Source organism: Triturus cristatus, chromosome 4_2 (genome assembly GCF_964204655.1).
Source record: "Triturus cristatus chromosome 4_2, aTriCri1.1, whole genome shotgun sequence".
Lineage (NCBI taxonomy): Eukaryota > Metazoa > Chordata > Amphibia > Caudata > Salamandridae > Triturus > Triturus cristatus.
The window spans coordinates 781,047,368-781,064,011 of NC_140586.1; the positions used below are offsets into that span (position 1 = coordinate 781,047,368).

General features: G+C 43.0%; 1 protein-coding gene across 3 annotated transcripts in view; it reads right to left on the bottom strand.

The window, feature by feature from the left end:
• Positions 1-16,644, bottom strand: part of LOC146835037 (cytochrome P450 4B1-like) — a 276,047-nt gene that overhangs the window by 51,199 nt on the left and 208,204 nt on the right. For 2 of the 3 annotated variants that reach the window (XM_085602698.1, XM_085602697.1), the window contains one exon: positions 6,193-6,257. The exons of the other annotated variant lie outside the window; for it this stretch is intronic. In XM_085602698.1, coding sequence (XP_085458824.1) covers positions 6,193-6,257 — 65 coding nt within the window. The remainder of the gene's footprint in view (positions 1-6,192; positions 6,258-16,644) is intronic. 3 annotated transcript variants of the gene reach the window in all.

Here is a 16,644-nt window from a genome sequence, read left to right on the forward strand (position 1 = left end):
ATAATGAACAACCATTCATACCACAATATGCCGGACGTTTAACACATTAAACATTAAACATTAAACATTTTTTAACCTTTAAAATAACCAACAATGATGATCGTCTGCATAACTAATCACCAAGCATAATTCTTTGACAATAACTAGATACTTCGGAATACTTGATATACTGCTAAACAGTACATATACACTGCTAAAACAGTGCAGACCGGATTTGTGTACCCAAACCCGTCTTGACCGGCACAACCTATGTGCACGTCAGAAATGCCTCCCCAGCAATGGTACTCACCGGGTAGCTTCGGAAACGGAAGGCCTCGGAAACTGAACTTGGACCGGACTGGGCTCGACTCGACTCGTCGGAAACTGGACTCGACTTCGAACTGGTGGGCCTCTGTATACCTCGGATCTTGCTCTCTCAGCTAGGCTCTGGTCGGGATACTTCGCACTTCTCACCGCCTCGTCTGGGTGTTGATCGCAGCCTCAGTCGCCCCCGCTTGACCGGAGGGAGATACACGAAATCCTGCTGGTACGCGTTATTGTCCGTCCAGCTGTGGCAGGAGACCGGGCCTGCAACTCACCGCCGGCGCGTGAGATGAGAAAGTGTCCCTATTCGGGCGCCATGCATGTGGTAAATAAAATTCTTTACCGGGACTTAATTTGATACGGAAACATAATAAAATAGCTCAGTAAAATGAGAGGCAGAATCCGTGGTATTAGAGGTTCGGAATGGGCTTTATTCCAATGATCGATTATAATCGGTTGCTCCAAGTTCCATCACCACGGAGGTTCAGGAAGTGAAGTACATACATTATTGACAAGAAATGACTTTTATAGTACATACATTACAATGAAGCGAATACAGTAGGCGTAACAATTGATAAGGAAAATGACGATTCATATGCGTAACCGAAAATGGGTGTAATAAGGAGTAAAAAGGAACATAATTGGTTATGATGTCATATATAGGTGGATCTATAAGATAATACTTGGCATAGATGCGCGCGCAGCAGCATGACGTGTGATTGACGTGCAACTAGGGGGTGAAGGGGACTTGACATTTAGCTCTACATGTGGAGACGAAAAGTCTGGGGGGTCAAGTCAACCTAATCCCAAATCATATCTAACATCCTATGTTTAAAGAACTATGTTATCCACAAAAGAAGGACTCTCGGACAGAATCTATTCTATACTGACTGTGCGTGCGTGTACAAGCGTCTAAGTGTCTACACTAAATGCGAGGGGGTAGGAATATTCCATGGTAACAGGACTATGAATTACTTGCATAAAGACAGAGAAGCCGAGCCATTGCTCGGTAGCTGGAAGGAATGTTTACTTAAACTACTAGACAGGAATGCATCGGCTGAGGGGTGAAGCAGATAACTCGAAGGTGAAATACAGTTCTTGGCAGAGAATAGGCTGATGTCAGGCTTCGTGAGCCGCGCAGAGAATGAGACAAAGTTCATGGTCACAGATGCAGGCTCAGACTGGAGTTTTCAGAGGCAGAAGGCAAGAAGAGTTCGATGACAGAATCAGGGCCTACTTGCCTGGACTGTAAAATGGCATAGGTAAACCATATAAAGGCGGTGGCCTTTCGTACTTAGGAATGGAATATCCGGCCTATTCATGGCGGATCTGACAGAGGACATGTTGACGGTGGACGCACATGTGTTTGCGTCTTCATAACTGGAACTGGAGGGAACATACATGTACTTGTAACATGCACATAGAACCGTTGGGGTCCAAGATAGGGGACATAACTGACCAGAAAAATCCATATTTCCACAACTTATTAAGGTGTTAAATTCTAATTCACTTCTCTACCTTTCAGCAGAAGTTCAAAAACTTTCCACTGTCATTGTGATGTCATGTCTGATTGTCACACATCCCTAGGGGTGGTGTTTTCCACGCCACCTACTTGTAAAACACAAAACAACTTTCCAAGAAAAATGCATGTTTCACTTGTTTCCCCTTTTAATTTAATATATTTGCAAGACATATTTTAGACATTCTATAGATTGCTCCTGTGAAGAATCAGTGAAAGAGTTCTCCAGAAACCAAAATCAGACTCTAGGTCAAAGAAAAGGTCCCTCTCTTTTTACAGCACAACCTTCACCATGAGAAGAGTTGCTAGTGCCTAGGTACAGCTCCCTCTTTACCTCACTATTCATTCATGAGGTTCAGAAGTATAAGGCTAGTATTAAAAGGTTAGAAAATCAATCTGAAGCCATGCCAGTCTCACAGGATACACTACCTGTTCCCTTAACACAAATTGTGTCAGATTCATTCAAAAGTGTTTCACCTGTCAGCCTTCTGGTGGTCTTCACCCAAATATTTTGCATTCTCCCCTCCTGCTTTGCAGAATTCGTTTGTGTTGCCCACAGGACTTTGTCCTGCTTACCACTGCTAACCAGTGCTGAAGTGCATCTGGTCACTCCCTGAAACATGTTAAAATTGGCTTACACCTGATTGGAATATTTTATTTACTTATAAGTCCCTAGGAAGGTGGTATACCATATGTCCAGGGCCAGCAAGGTAAATGCTACTAGTGGGTCTGCAGTACTTATTGTGCCACCCACTCACTTAAGTAGCCCTTTAAAACCTGTTTCAGGCCTGCCATTGTATTTTAAATTTGCAATTCAAATTGGCAAAATAAATCCCTTGCCAGGCCTAAAACTTCCCTTTTAATACATATGTCATCCTTAGGGTAGGCCCTAAAAAGCCCATGGGGCAGGGTGCATTGAATTTAAATTTAGGGCATGTACTTTTAGGTTTTACGTGTCCTGGTAGTGAAAAATTCTCAATTTTTGTTTTCACTGCTATGAGGCCTACCCTGCCCATAGAATAACTTTGAGTTACCTTATTACATGTGATAAGGGATAGATAACATTTGTTCGGGAACAGGTAGAAATGTCATGTTTGGTGTCTAATGAATTATAATTTAAAATCCTCTTTAATGTTAAACTCGGATTTTAAGTCACAGCTCTGAAAATGTCACTTTTAGAAAGTTTACATTTTCTTGTTCTAACCATTTGGTGAATAAAGCCTGTTCCTGGGTCACATGACAAGGTGAAGTGGGCAGTTGGCCTTTGTGTATTCCTCTCAAGCAGTCAAACAATACTGTATGTTGGCAGGATGTGCCATCCTGGCAGAATGAGTGGGTGAAGCTGTGCTCAGCCCCACTTGCACTTCAAAGAAACTGCCTCAGCTAACTTCACACTCTTTTGTACACCCAGACATGCTAGGACCAGAGAAGGGAAGCAGGAAACTCCAGGCACTTCTGTGTGGGGAAAAGTTCACCAGTTTCTCCCACTTCAAAGCTGGCACTAGGTATACATCTTAGGAACCTCAGACTCTTCAGTTCACTTTTGGACCTATGGAAGGACTATCTGATGACTGCCCCACAGCTGTGGCCTGCTGTGCACTTCAAAGATCTGCCCTGCTGCACTAAGGGGGCTTCCTAGCTTCCCGAAGCCTGCCTTGTGCCCTCAGAGGACTGTCCTACTTCTTGAGATCTGCTTTTCTGCTTGAACCCAGGACTTCCAATGTGACCCAAGGGCTTGTTGTCTGGCCTCCTGATCAGAGCCTTGGGACATAAAAGGCTCAAATCATCTTGAACTGACACCTGGACCTAGCTGAGTTCAACCCTCCAAGGGACGCTCTTCTAGTCCTGGACCCTTGGAAGTGAGGCTAAAGGTGCCCAAATAGCCCAAATCAAACTTCAGGGAAAATAATTTTCTGCCAAAAACTGCTCTGACACCAAAAACCTACCAGCTCAGTGATCCACCCAAGTTGCATCACCGGTTGGCCTGACTTCGCAGCAGCTCCTGGTATTTTTGTCTTTGCAGCAGCAAATCTTTCTTCAGCAGATCCTCGTAGAAGGGCTATCCTCCCTCGTGGAGCCCTCACCAGCTACAGCCTGCACCTTTGCCCCGCTGGAGAATTTGATGTCCATAAAAGAGAGTAAGTCTCAGTGTAAAACTCTTCACCATGACTTTGACCAGCGGCTCCCAGATGATGGCACCTACTCCTTGGAATCCACCAGCAGCCTTGCCCCCCATTGAACTTTACCTTAACTCAAACCTTTTTCTTCAAAATTTCTTCTAAGTCCTAAGGTAAGCAGAGCCCAAACTCAATTCACTTATTGCATCTGAACTGCGCTCTATTGTGGTTGACCATAACTTTTGACTTTACCCCGGTGTTGTGCGACTGCGTGTCCGTGGTTGGCACTTTGATCTTTTATGCATTCTTTTTCAGTCTAAACTTTACAAATTAATAAGTACGGTTCTACCGATTTTTTGGTGTCATATAATTTATTAAAATGTACTCTATGTTTCTAAACTGTTGTGGGATTTTCTTGTGTGCGTTTTCACTTTATTATTGTTTAAGTGCTACATAAATATCAAACACATTACTTTTAAGTTAAGCCTGACTACTTTTGTGCCAAGCTACCAGAGGGTTAAGTACAGGTTAATTTATTGTCTTTTTGTTGTTCACCCTGATAAGGATTGCAGCAGTTGCTTGAGCAGGGCTCACACTCCCTCCCTCAACCAACAACCCGATTTCTCACAAAAGTATTCCAAAGCAGGGCAGCAGCCAAAGATGAATTGTGCTGGGGGAAGAGGGGACATCACAAAGCCACATATACCAAGAAATGGTGCTCTCATCTCTAGCGCTAGCACACAAACAGACTTCCTAGTACACACTAGTTTTCAGGTCCCAGTCCATTTTAAGTCACAACCCAAAGGGCAAAACTATGAAAACCACATGGAAATTTGTTTTTAATCTGTATACACTCTGGGACTTATCATTTACAATTTTAGTTTAATCAGTATTTGCTTTTGAATGACTTGAATGTTACCTGGTCAGCTGGACACTTGGTGGAGAAACTGTGTTCCAGCAGTGATTCAAGCTTCTATTTTAAGTGGGAAAATCTTCCTTATTTGTGACTACCTCTATAATTATTTAAAAACTTGTGGATGGTTTAAGGGTGGGTGCTGGGCCATGTAACCTGCTTTAGCCTAAGCTATATGTCGATAAGTGGTCTTTGCATAACCTACTCACATGAGATTTCCAATAAGGGTTTAATCCTTAAGGGAAAAAATCATCCAAGTAGATTTTCGAAAACTCAAAGACACCTAAGTAATCTGAAGGGTACAAGTTTCAGTCTTGTTGAGAAGCTTCTGTAACTTACTGCACACAAGACTACCTCAAATTCCCCCAACCTTCTTCAGGACAAGGCCTGGCTCACCCCTGCCTGGTCCCTAAGCACTGTCCATAACTAGGGCCCTCTGTCGATCTTGCCTTAGGGGCCCTTATCGTCTTACATTTTAAGGTTCTTACTTAGGGCATAGGACGCCGTACTCATGGTGGCTGTCCAACTACTGCCACACTGCGAGTCTGCCTGCAGTACTACGTGTGGGGCGGCTGGACTTCCATGAGACTTCCAGTTACACCGGGATTAAGGATCCCGCTGGGCCGGCGGTCTGCAAACGGCATGAATATGCTGATTGTGCCACTGCCGGCACCACCAAGCATATTCTGAGTTGCCTTTTCACCACCCTTTTCAAGGCGGTGAACCCACCATGAAAAGGGTAGTGGAGAGGCAACCAAGGGGGTGCTAACAGGGCCCCCTGCTGGATTTGGGCCTGAGGGTGCATGCGAGAGGTGGGGGGACACATGTTGTGCCAACCTGTAATTACACCCCATTATGCCACACTGTGCAGGAACGTGCTGCAGGTGCTGTCAAGGTGGCGGGCTGTATGTTAGGCTCTCCTATCAGCCTAACAACCCACTGCCATGAAACTGCTGCAGCTCCACCTGCCCGACCCAGTTTACACTCTTAATCTGCCGGGCAGGCACACCACGGCATTGGCGGACATCCAGCGCATGTTGCGGTGGGGGCGCCCCTGGAAGAATACCAAAGTCGTAATGAGGCCCTTAATATTTTATCCGGATCCCACCTTCTTCTTCAAACATTTTATTTACAATATGCAATTCTTCTGCAATTTTCCTCCTTATTTTATAGTGATTCTTTAAAGGACAGATAAATTAGACTTAGTTGAAAAAGGACCATTGTACAGAAATGGAGATCATTGGTTACCAAGAATGATAATTCTTGGTTATTTGTTTCTTAATACAATGTTGCTTGCAGTAATCCATACGTATCAAAAGATAAGCATAACAATACATCACCTCTGGGTTTTCCCATATTTCTGGGTCTCTGTGAAGTGAGTAAATGTTCACTGATACAAGGGAGTCTGTAGGAAACATCATACCAAGTTAAAATATAGCATCCTAGACCTAATCATCTAAAAGTAGCCCTTTTTTAAAACTTGTAAATTTCAGGCACATCCCATATAACAGTTTTTTGTAAAAACCATGAACCGGTTATACAATTTTTTAGGAAATGTACTGTATGTTTGCATTTTTAACAATACAAACATCATGGATATTATTAGACAAAATAGACATACACTATAGTTAGTTAGTTTCCGACGAAATTGTGAGCTAGAAAATACAAATAACAATGTGTGACTTCAAAACGATCCTGATCATCACAAAAAGAGTATAACAACTCATACACACAGCAAGACATATGGTGCTAAATGTGCAAAGATAATTATTAGTCGGGGTGGATAGTAGTCCATCACAAGTATTAATGTCACTATTCTTGTTAAGTTCAGCAAAGGTATTCAGTAATTTAAACCTGAGCTGAAACTAGCGGTGGCTCCTCCACTACTGTGGAGGAGTCGTCCAACCTGCCAGCAGCCAAAAAAATGAAAAATAAATCCTTGTTTACCATTTTATTTTTTCTCTCGGAGCCGAGGCTTGGGGACGGGGCCAGGGGATGACAGACTAGTGGAGGACTGTTTTGCCCTGCTATTCAGTGTGCATGATGGTTTGGCCGACTGTCTAAGACCAGCCAGACCACCATGCACGCTGAAGCGCGCTCCAACCCGAGCTGTGTTGCTGGGTTGGAGAGAGCAGGCATAGGCTCACAGTCACACTGCAGCAGCATGAAAGCAGCATCAGGACTGCCCACAGTGGACTCTGGGAGCCTGTGCCTGTGGTAGAGAGGGGCACAACGCAACAGGTATGTTTTTGTTTAAAATGTATTTTGTGTGTTTCTTGCAATCGTCTGTCCATCAACCCATCCCACCACATTAAGTGCCCCTCCACCCTATCCACACACCGGCTGCTACTGACTGAAACCCTGGTAACAACAGCCGAGGCCACACAGACTAAATTTAAGATAATGTGTAATGCATTTAGAGTAACAAAAAAGTCAAAAACACAATGATAATCCCTCCCTAAATTATAAAAATAGAGAATATTTTAATGATTGAAATGACACCAAAATAACAAAAATCCAATAGGAGGAACCGGAGATATGAATTTTAAAGTTTTAAATAGAAATAGCACCAAAAACCACAAACTGCACAAACCTGGTCATGCTGGACTGAGACAAGGGTAAGGTTTTAGGCTGACAACTATGAAGCATAAGTCGGGTACACAGCTCGGATTGGTCCGAGTCAAAAAGTTACTTTCACGCTTAAAATGTTTTCAATAATGTAGAATCCTCAGAAGGGCAAGGTTACAGACTGAAACTGAAGAAGGTCTTGCCATCGACAGATTGATGAAGGACAAGGTCTCGGTAAAGCAGCTGATCAAGGCAGAAAAAGCTGTGAGCAGGAAGGTCTGAAGTTAGCATCCAGGAAGTTGTCGACATTTATTGAATGCTACTCAGTGTCAGGCCTGGTGATTAGTTCTACCTTTGAACTTAGACTCAATTATGAAAGTCATATTTCTTCAGTGATGCAAGGATGCAGGATGTAGTTGAAGAGGGTTTGTCTTCATACGATGCTGGTCGGCATTTGACCCGCTGAAATAGATTTGCTGCTGTGGAGAAAAAGATAGTGGCAGCTGTGGCAAAGTCAAGCCCACTAGTTATGCACCTTCAGTGGATCGGCTGACAGTTTGCTCCTGGTCCACTGATGGTTTTCCACGCAAACATTTTGTATGATGTTTCAAAGATCCAGGTTTCATGGTTTTGGCAGGAGGAGTACACTCTGGCACCAGCCAAGGGTTCCAAGGCAGGGGGGTCAGAACTCACTCCAACAGAAACCACCAACAGGGTCTAGGGCAGGACCATTGGGAACTATTCAGCTGAGTTCTTCCATTAGGGTGGGCTTCTTGCAACTTTTGTGACCCTGTAGCTTAACAGGATGTCAGGCAACTGACCCTTGGAGTCTACTTCTTTGTCCTGGGTACAGCTGGGAGCAGCACTAGCCTATAATATTTTCCTCATAGGTCTCAACAGCAGGTGCAGTCCTGCTTCTGTCTTTCACAGAACTAGTAGTTTTCTGAAAAGGGCGCCCAAAGATGACACATTTATGCCTCCTACTAACCTGTGGGTGGGGTTGACTCATTGCCCCTCCCTAACCAATAGGAACAAAAATCCCAGAGATAACCCTACCCAATTTCGCAGCTACTCTTGTGTGCCCTGCGGCAAACAATTCCACAGTGCCCCTCTCTACCTGAAACCAAGATGGTAGATCCTTTCCTCCTTTGTACGGAGCTCCTGTGTCCACTCAAGATGTGTGGGCCTGGAAATGTGCAACCTCTCCTCTGTGGTGACACAAAACCAGTTCTGATGGCATCTCCTCTCCCACTAGGATTGGTGCCTGGTAGGCTTAAAGGACACAAGAGGTGGCAGGCCCAGGTGTTAGCTACATCTGCCTGTAACAGGGTAGGCCTTTCTGAAGATATTTAACTTCATGGGCACTGCCTAGATGGTCATTCTGTCAGGGGAACAGACCACCTACCCACATCCCAGGCCACTGGGAGCAGGTTTACACCTAATCATAGAGCTATTTGATTCCTAGCTGACAGTTAAAAGCTCATGCAAGTGGGATCTTAAAAACTTTAGGCATGCTAGACATGAGTTTTTAAAAGTATCTTTGTGAAATATTTTGTACAAATGTGACTTTACCAATTAATTCGATTTGTAACAAATTGTTTAAAAAGTCCAAGAATTAGGTTTTTATCTGGTTCCTACGCAGAGATAGCTTTATTTCATTTTAATACTACCTCCAAATTCTTCCCTACGGAATAACCAACCCTCCTACAGTGAAACTATCTTTTGAGGCCTTGTCACTGTACAGACATGTTTTACATTAAACCTTCACATGTCATACTTTTAAATGCCATGCATCCTACCTTATTGGACATTAAGGAAACTCAAGGGTGACATATTGACATTTAAAAGGAGGGTTTAGGTCTGTCAAAAAAAGGTTGTTTGAAAGGCCGGATTTGTGATTTAAACCTGCACAGCCAAGTTACAGGCCTGCATTCATGTTTTGTATTATTACTTTGGTGGCAGCACAATTTGTGCTGCAGTCCAATAGTGAAATTTAACTTACAAGAGCTGGGTACACTTTGTACCTTGTTCTAGGTACTTATAGTTAATTTAAAGTGCCAATTGGAAGTGCAGCCAAGTTTGACATGTTTCAGGTTTCAAGGCACATGTACTGGGGCTTGGTTAACAGAGTCCCAATGCACAGAGTAAAAAAGCAAGCAGCATCAGCTCACAAAATGTAGATTTTTTACAGCCTGGTTGGCAGAAAAGCTAGATTTTTTTTTAAAGACAAGGAGGCTAAGAGAGGAGCATCCGATCTCTGCTATCATCAGTTGTCTGTCAACATTCCAGAACGTACAGCTGACGACGGGGGGAAGGGCGGGTACGGTGGGGGAGAGGGGACAATGTGGATAACAACATGACACATCTTCCTCTTAACGGACAGGAGGAAAGGGCGGGGGAAAAGTAAACAGAGGGTGGAGGTAAATTTTTCCCACAAATAACAATTTCGTTTCCTGGGGGCGGCCACCTGCCAACCCCTTCTGGTGAACTGTCACATGTGAACGAGAAACGCGGCTGACAGGGTTGCAGTTAGTAATTTTTTGCAGCAGTAGCAATTGAAGAATATAGAACTTCAAGAACATTCTAACAAGGGATAAAGTCTCCCCACACGCAGGCTTCTTTGTTGCTGCTGCTCACAGGATCAATACTACTTTTTTTCTTATACTGCTTTCTATATTTAGTACACTTGTGTACTTCTTTCCACCTCACCTTCCGCCATGATTATTTTTACTTAATTGGTTAAATCCTCTTACTTTACATAGTTTCTTATTTCTTTCCTTGGGGAGGAGGGCTCTCTTTCCTAGTTACTGTGCCCAGAGGGTATTTTTTCCTGCCAGGATGGTGGCTTTGTTTCCCTGTGTCAGAGCATCTCCTCACCCGGCATAGCCTTGTCAGCTTTTTCAGACTGAAAAATAATTACATGGCGGGCCGACTTTCTACTGAAAGCCGGCTCCACGCTGCTGTTTCTATAGCAGCAGATGACTTTCTTTCGATCAGCCACATAAGCGGGCTCGCTTACCTGCTCTTGCTGTTGCCAGGCAACCAACACTGCCCCTCTATCGCTCCCACTCGCTTCTCAGCAGCTGCCGGAGCATCAAGGATAATTTTTTTCTTCATCAAATGGCGAGCTACAACCGCACTACCCAAAAGGGAGAGAACAAAAAATTGTGGGCAACAGATTTTAAAGGAAAGGTCCTTGGCAGACGGCCACACATGCTAAGTGCAAGCCGGCCGCCATATTAGACATTTCGGACCGCCACGCAAAAGTTAATATAGTGCCCTTTTTAACTCATTGGTCACCATATAGATTGTTTTCTGGCAGTTGTAGTTCCGTTAGCTTTAGGGAACAGCTGATTTTAGAGCCGCTCATCTTTCATCCTTATGAGGGCAAACTTATTGCTGTCAGAATTTTACTATTTTTACTTTCCTTTGTTGTTTTACACATACAGACATATCTGTAGAATCCCTGGGAAACAGAATGGAGGATAAATTGGAGGGCTTAATAAACAGGGCCCTCGAGAAGGTAATGGGGTCCCTGGACGAGACCATTAATAAAAAATGGTAAGCCTTCTCCTAAAAGGTATGGCCTGGTGCAGGTGCAGGGCAGCCTGAAGGTACGGATGGGCAGCATCAATCCACAAACCTGAGGTGATCATGGCAAAAGAGGCATTTCCTGCACTAAATAATATGTGAGTGTAAAAAGGCTAAACCCAGACAATTTTTCTAATCTTATCTAAGCTAATCACAATTTATATCTGTATTAAGTGCTCATAAAACCCTTATAACAAGGAACTCCACACATCCTAAAGCACTTATCTTAGCACCTACTCTTCGAATCTGTTTAATGGTGAGTTTAATTTAACATGAGCAAATACAGTTTCAATTTGGAATGCCAGTGTAAGATGAAAGAAATATTTTCTACATAATGTAATTTCTTTCAAACTAATGTTACATGGGGGTTAGAATCTAGTCAGGACACAGAGGCGAAAATTAGAACTTTACCTCAGAGCATTAAAATCTAGCTGCAAAGATAAGTTAAAAAATACTTTCAAAATGGCTGACAAAGCGAGACGGAAACCACAAGCTTTCACAGTCCAGTCTCTCATGTCCAAATAATCTCACTTCTTGTCAACCAATTACTGAGAAGGCAATCCTTTGAGAGTGATAAACTATTGGCGTACTGTAAAGAACTGTAATCTTTAACATAATATCTTCCAGATCTTGAAACATTTCTTCCTAAAATCTAACTTGAAAGTGAACAAATTATGAAGGGAATGTTCAGGAGGCATAATACTTGCCTCCATTTCACTTTCGAGCGGGAGATTTTAGAATCTATTGCAATACTTGAGGTTGGTTCTGGCAGGTTTAAAGCCTATCAATCACATTTTGAGATATTGGAACCAGTGCCCTGTGATAAAATGTACAAAAGGTAGATTCATAGGACCAGTCTGCTGCTTTCAGAATCTTTTTATGTTCAAAGGCCAAAAATGTTCTGAAAGCTATTTCCCCCTTTGTGAGTGACCTCTAAAGGCAGGAGAACTATCCAAGCACCGACTATGTGATCCTTCTTTCCAGAGTGGGGGAAGAACCAGGTGCAAAGATATTTTGGAAAAAAAATCAAAAGCTCGGAGTAAGTCGGGAGTCCGAAAGTGGCATCTCATTGCATCGATGTCTTCATGTCTGATACCATTCTAAACGATGCCAGGTGCAATACATGGTCAATTTAGTAGGCAACTGAGTAACGGAAAGACTTTTACCCATTTCAAAACTATTTTGTGTTCAGTGTGACCATACTTTTAATTTCAAAGTTTTGTCCCCCCAATACAAATATAGCTAGTGGGCACAATAGCATTGGCATGTGTAACTGAATTATCTGCCAGGTAGAAACCCATTGTTGTAGTAAATATTTTAATTTTTTGTCGGCCTGACACACTACCTTAATGAGCACCACATATATATGATGTGAAGTGGGCAATTCTTCACAACCTCAGGGCATGCTTTCGTCAAGTAATATAATTTATCATGGAAAGAATGCACCTTTGTGGCACATTTCTCTTAGACTGTTTCTATTTGTTATAGTTTATTATGTTAACTATACTGTTAAGTATACTTGGTAGAGCGCACTTTTCATCAGTGGTTTATTGGCACTTAAGAAGAGCAGTGTCTGCAAATCAAAAGGAATAAATATTTAATCAACAGCGCTAAGCCTGACAAAATAACCATGTTTTCAGGCTGGAAGAGCTTAGAGAAATGGCCTGGGAGAGAGCTCCATACTGATATGCTGTCTGTACAGAGAAACTGTTTCCATCCCCCCCTCCGCCCTCATCCATCCGCTTTTACCAAAATCTAGATACTGTCAAAGAATTGGAGTATGACCTAAAAATGCATGAATGTGCCTACTGTTTGACTCTCCTGGCCAGAAAATTGGGTGTCAATCCCCTTAAAGACTTGTATGCGAGGCAAAAGATTTTAAATTGGATTCTCTGTTTTACAGGTAAAAAATGAAATTGCTGCAACAGAGGAATCACCTCTAGGAAGTTTATATTCCGTTTAAACTACTTGCGGTCTGTAATTTATACTATTTGGATGTCCCAAGTAAATGGAATAGGCATAACCCAGTCTAGATAAAATAGCCCATAATTACCTTTTTTTTTCGAGCTTGCATAGTAAAGAAGGGACTATTTTCCTGATCATCTTCAATATATAGATGCATTCAGAGGCCAATGATCCAACCTGAAGTATACAGGTTATACAGGTTACATACAGGTTATACTCTAAGACATTTTGCAGTTCTTCTGTTCTCGGAATCCGCACCCATTTCTTATGGCATTTGTTCCTGAGACTCACCTTGTTGTTTAACATTATTACCTCTGTTTTGTCTGCATTTCTTCTCGGATGGTTAGTGCTCATCCAGTTCCAAACAAAGCACATCTTGTCCTTGAACGCTAATTGAGAGGCCATTGTGCCAACAGGCTAAGCACAAGTTGGGAATCTTTAGAGTCTACACCCTCTAGGAGCTAGTTCTTCTTTCAAGGGCTTAGCATATACATCAAATAAATGGGGGACAAGGATGACCCTAGAGAGACCTCACTTGTGATCTGCCCTGCTTTTGCTGAAAAATGCGAGAACTGGACTGCCTGTACTCAGTCTTCCAAAAAAAGGTTTTATCAAGTTCAGTGGGAGTTCCTGGAATCCAGAAGACTCCACATATTGTGCTCGAACATGTCAAAAGCAGCAGACAGATGAAGTAAACTAGTGGAGAACCCAGAGCCCCCATTTGAGGCTATACTATACTCTCTCTCTAGATGCTGAACTTCCTGTCAAATATTGTACCTCTATGCAACAATGAAATGTAACTTGAGGCTATTGTTCTTCTACGGTACTACGAAATGTAACCTGAGGCTTTTGTACTTCTACGGTACTATGAAATGTAAATTGAGGCTGTTGTTCTACGGTACTACAAAATGTAACTTGAGGCTATTGTACTTCTATGGTACTACGAAATGTGACTTGAGGCTGTTGTACTTATACAGTAGTACGAAATGTAACTTGAGGCTATTGTACTTCTACGGTACTACGAAATGTGACTTGAGGCTGTTGTACTTATACAGTACTACGAAATGTAATTTGAGGCTATTGTACTTCTACGGTACTACGAAATGTGACTTGAGGCTGTTGTACTTCTACGGTACTTCGAAATGCAACTTGAGGCTATTCTACTCCTGTTTATAAAATCAATAAAATATGTTTAAAAAAACAAAGTATAATAGTGTGGAGACTAACCCTCTATAACATCCCATCTTAGATCTTCCACCACCGATGACGTCACAGATTCTGTACTGTGTATTGGACGGAGCTCTGCTTGAAGATGAAGAAGATTACCGTTCTGCAAATGTCTGCAGATTTCCTTGGCCAAATGGGCTTCTAAAGGAAGCAATTCCTATATTGTTTTAGAACTGTTGGATCTTCGCCTTGCTTCTTTAGTAAGGGAACTACCTGCGCATTTTGTAAAAGAATCAGGTCCTATGCCCTGAGTTAAAGATGTATTCAGCAGGCTGGGTAAAGGGCTTATTTATTGCAGTTAAAATGGTCTTTAAAATTGCTGGAGGACAAAGGTCTAGTGTCGAACCAGATTCAACTTTCACCATCAGTTCTAGTAACCAATCTTGATCTAACTCATGAAAGGCAGGAAGAATTTCCGTCAAGTACACTACTTCCCTGGTAGTGGAATTAGGGATGATGCAATTTTTGATTAGTTCTTTTTTGTTTCAGAGAAAGTCATTTAATTTGTCTCAAAATTCTTGCATCGTAGATGAACTCTGAGTAATTCCCTCATCTGATGAAAGCTCATACATGATTTTATAAATATAAAAAATATTAATTTTGTTAAAGTAGTGTGTAGGTTTTATTTGAATTAATTTGCTCTTGTAGTCTATTAAGCCAGCTCTGAACTTGATTTTACTATCCTCATTGTAATCTTCATGTCATTGGCGCTCCATGCGGTTTCGCATCTTAGTTTTTGCAATAAGTAAGGGACTGGCTATCGCTGTTACCAGAAAAGCACGTACATCACTCGCTTTCCGTAACCACTGTGGAAACCCCTGGTCCTCTGAAGATGCAGCGTAACTCAGAGCAGGAACTGTTTTGGGGAGAGTTAACAGCATAGTTTTAGAGTTAATATGGTGCCGTTTCTGTAAAAAAATAGTTTTAGTTTTAGTAGTGTTTAGGTCTCGCTGAGCCAGCGCATGCGCTTCTTTACGAGAAATTTTGTAAACGGGCTTTTAAAAGTGGTGCCTGTGGCCTAATGCTTGCGTGCATGTGCACGTGCACGCGCGCAGCCGCAATGTGGGTTTCTGTCAAGGCTCATTAAGCCTTGCATGCTCTCTCAGCGCTTCAACTCCCTCCCCCACCACAGATCGTGTCACTCTGCTGGCCTCCACCCCCCCCCCCCTCTATACTGAGCGCTAGGGGCGCGCGCGCGCTGCCAATGCTTGTTGACTTGGCACTCACGCCATTACCGTTCTCGTAGACCTGACCGATATTATTCCGTTTTTCATTGTACTTCAGTAAACTATTTGCCATAGTCTGCTAGTGTCTCTTAGTGGTGGGCTTTTCTTTGGAATGTTTGAGTACAATCATAGTTTCGTGCTGGTGGTCTCTGTGATGAGGACAATGCTGGCAATGTCTGAGGGCTGCGGGCTCTCCAAACACTGACGCGCCTGGTCTCAAATTTCTCTTCCGGGTTTGGCATTACCGGTATCACACCGTCTCTATGGGAACCTGTGTAGCTGCCCTCCCCAGTGCTGCTGACCAAACTCTTTCGTTCACTGCAGACCGTCCCCCCTCGAAGCAGACAGTCTATCATATTCCAGACTGAGGGCAGCTTCTTTTCACATGCGTCCTCTCTCTAGCACCTCCACGCAGCCTGTGCTCACTGCACATGTTGCCATCTGCTGTTTCCCCTCATACTCCCTTGGTTTTGTCAGAGCGCTTAGAGGAACAAAGTAACTTTATAAGCCCTTATTGCCTGTCTTTCCTCGGTTCAGACGGAAAAGCCCTCAGTCTGTCCTTCCTCACTTTCCCACTAAGGAACATGGAGTCTGTTTTTCCTCAGCACAGTCGATACATTTCACAGTCTCTTCTCAGTTACTGCCCGCCTAGAATGGTTTGACTCCTGCAATGCCTTGCAGGTTGTTCACTTCTGGCGTCACACTTCCACAGGCTTCCTCACCTGTCGCACCGCTGTCAGTCCATCCCCACAGCCACATTTTACGTTGTAACATAGAACTCATTGCTTCTCACCCAGTCTTACTATATTGCCTCTAGTCTTATCTCTAATTGGAGTTAAAACTCGCAGAACTGCTATTGGCCATTTTCTTTGCCTGTTTAATCCCCCCTCTCTTCCATGGTGTTTATGACTTCTCGGCCTGTCAGAGTTGCCCAGGCGAGCGGCCTGGCCTGGCCAGTAAACATATTTGCCATAATCTGCTAGTGTACCTTGTGAAATTCTTTTGAACCATTACATGTTTATATTGGAAAAGCCCCTTCACCATCTCCGTTTCCTCTAGTCTGGTGCTGTTGCTTTGAAAGACGCCACGCAAACCACGTGATAGCTAATTTCCACAGAGTTTAATACTGTATTAGTCATAGAAGCGCTCTAGACATTTGTTCTACTGGTTTTGCAACGGGTGTGGACGTTTACTTGAGCCAGCTGCGCTTGGAGT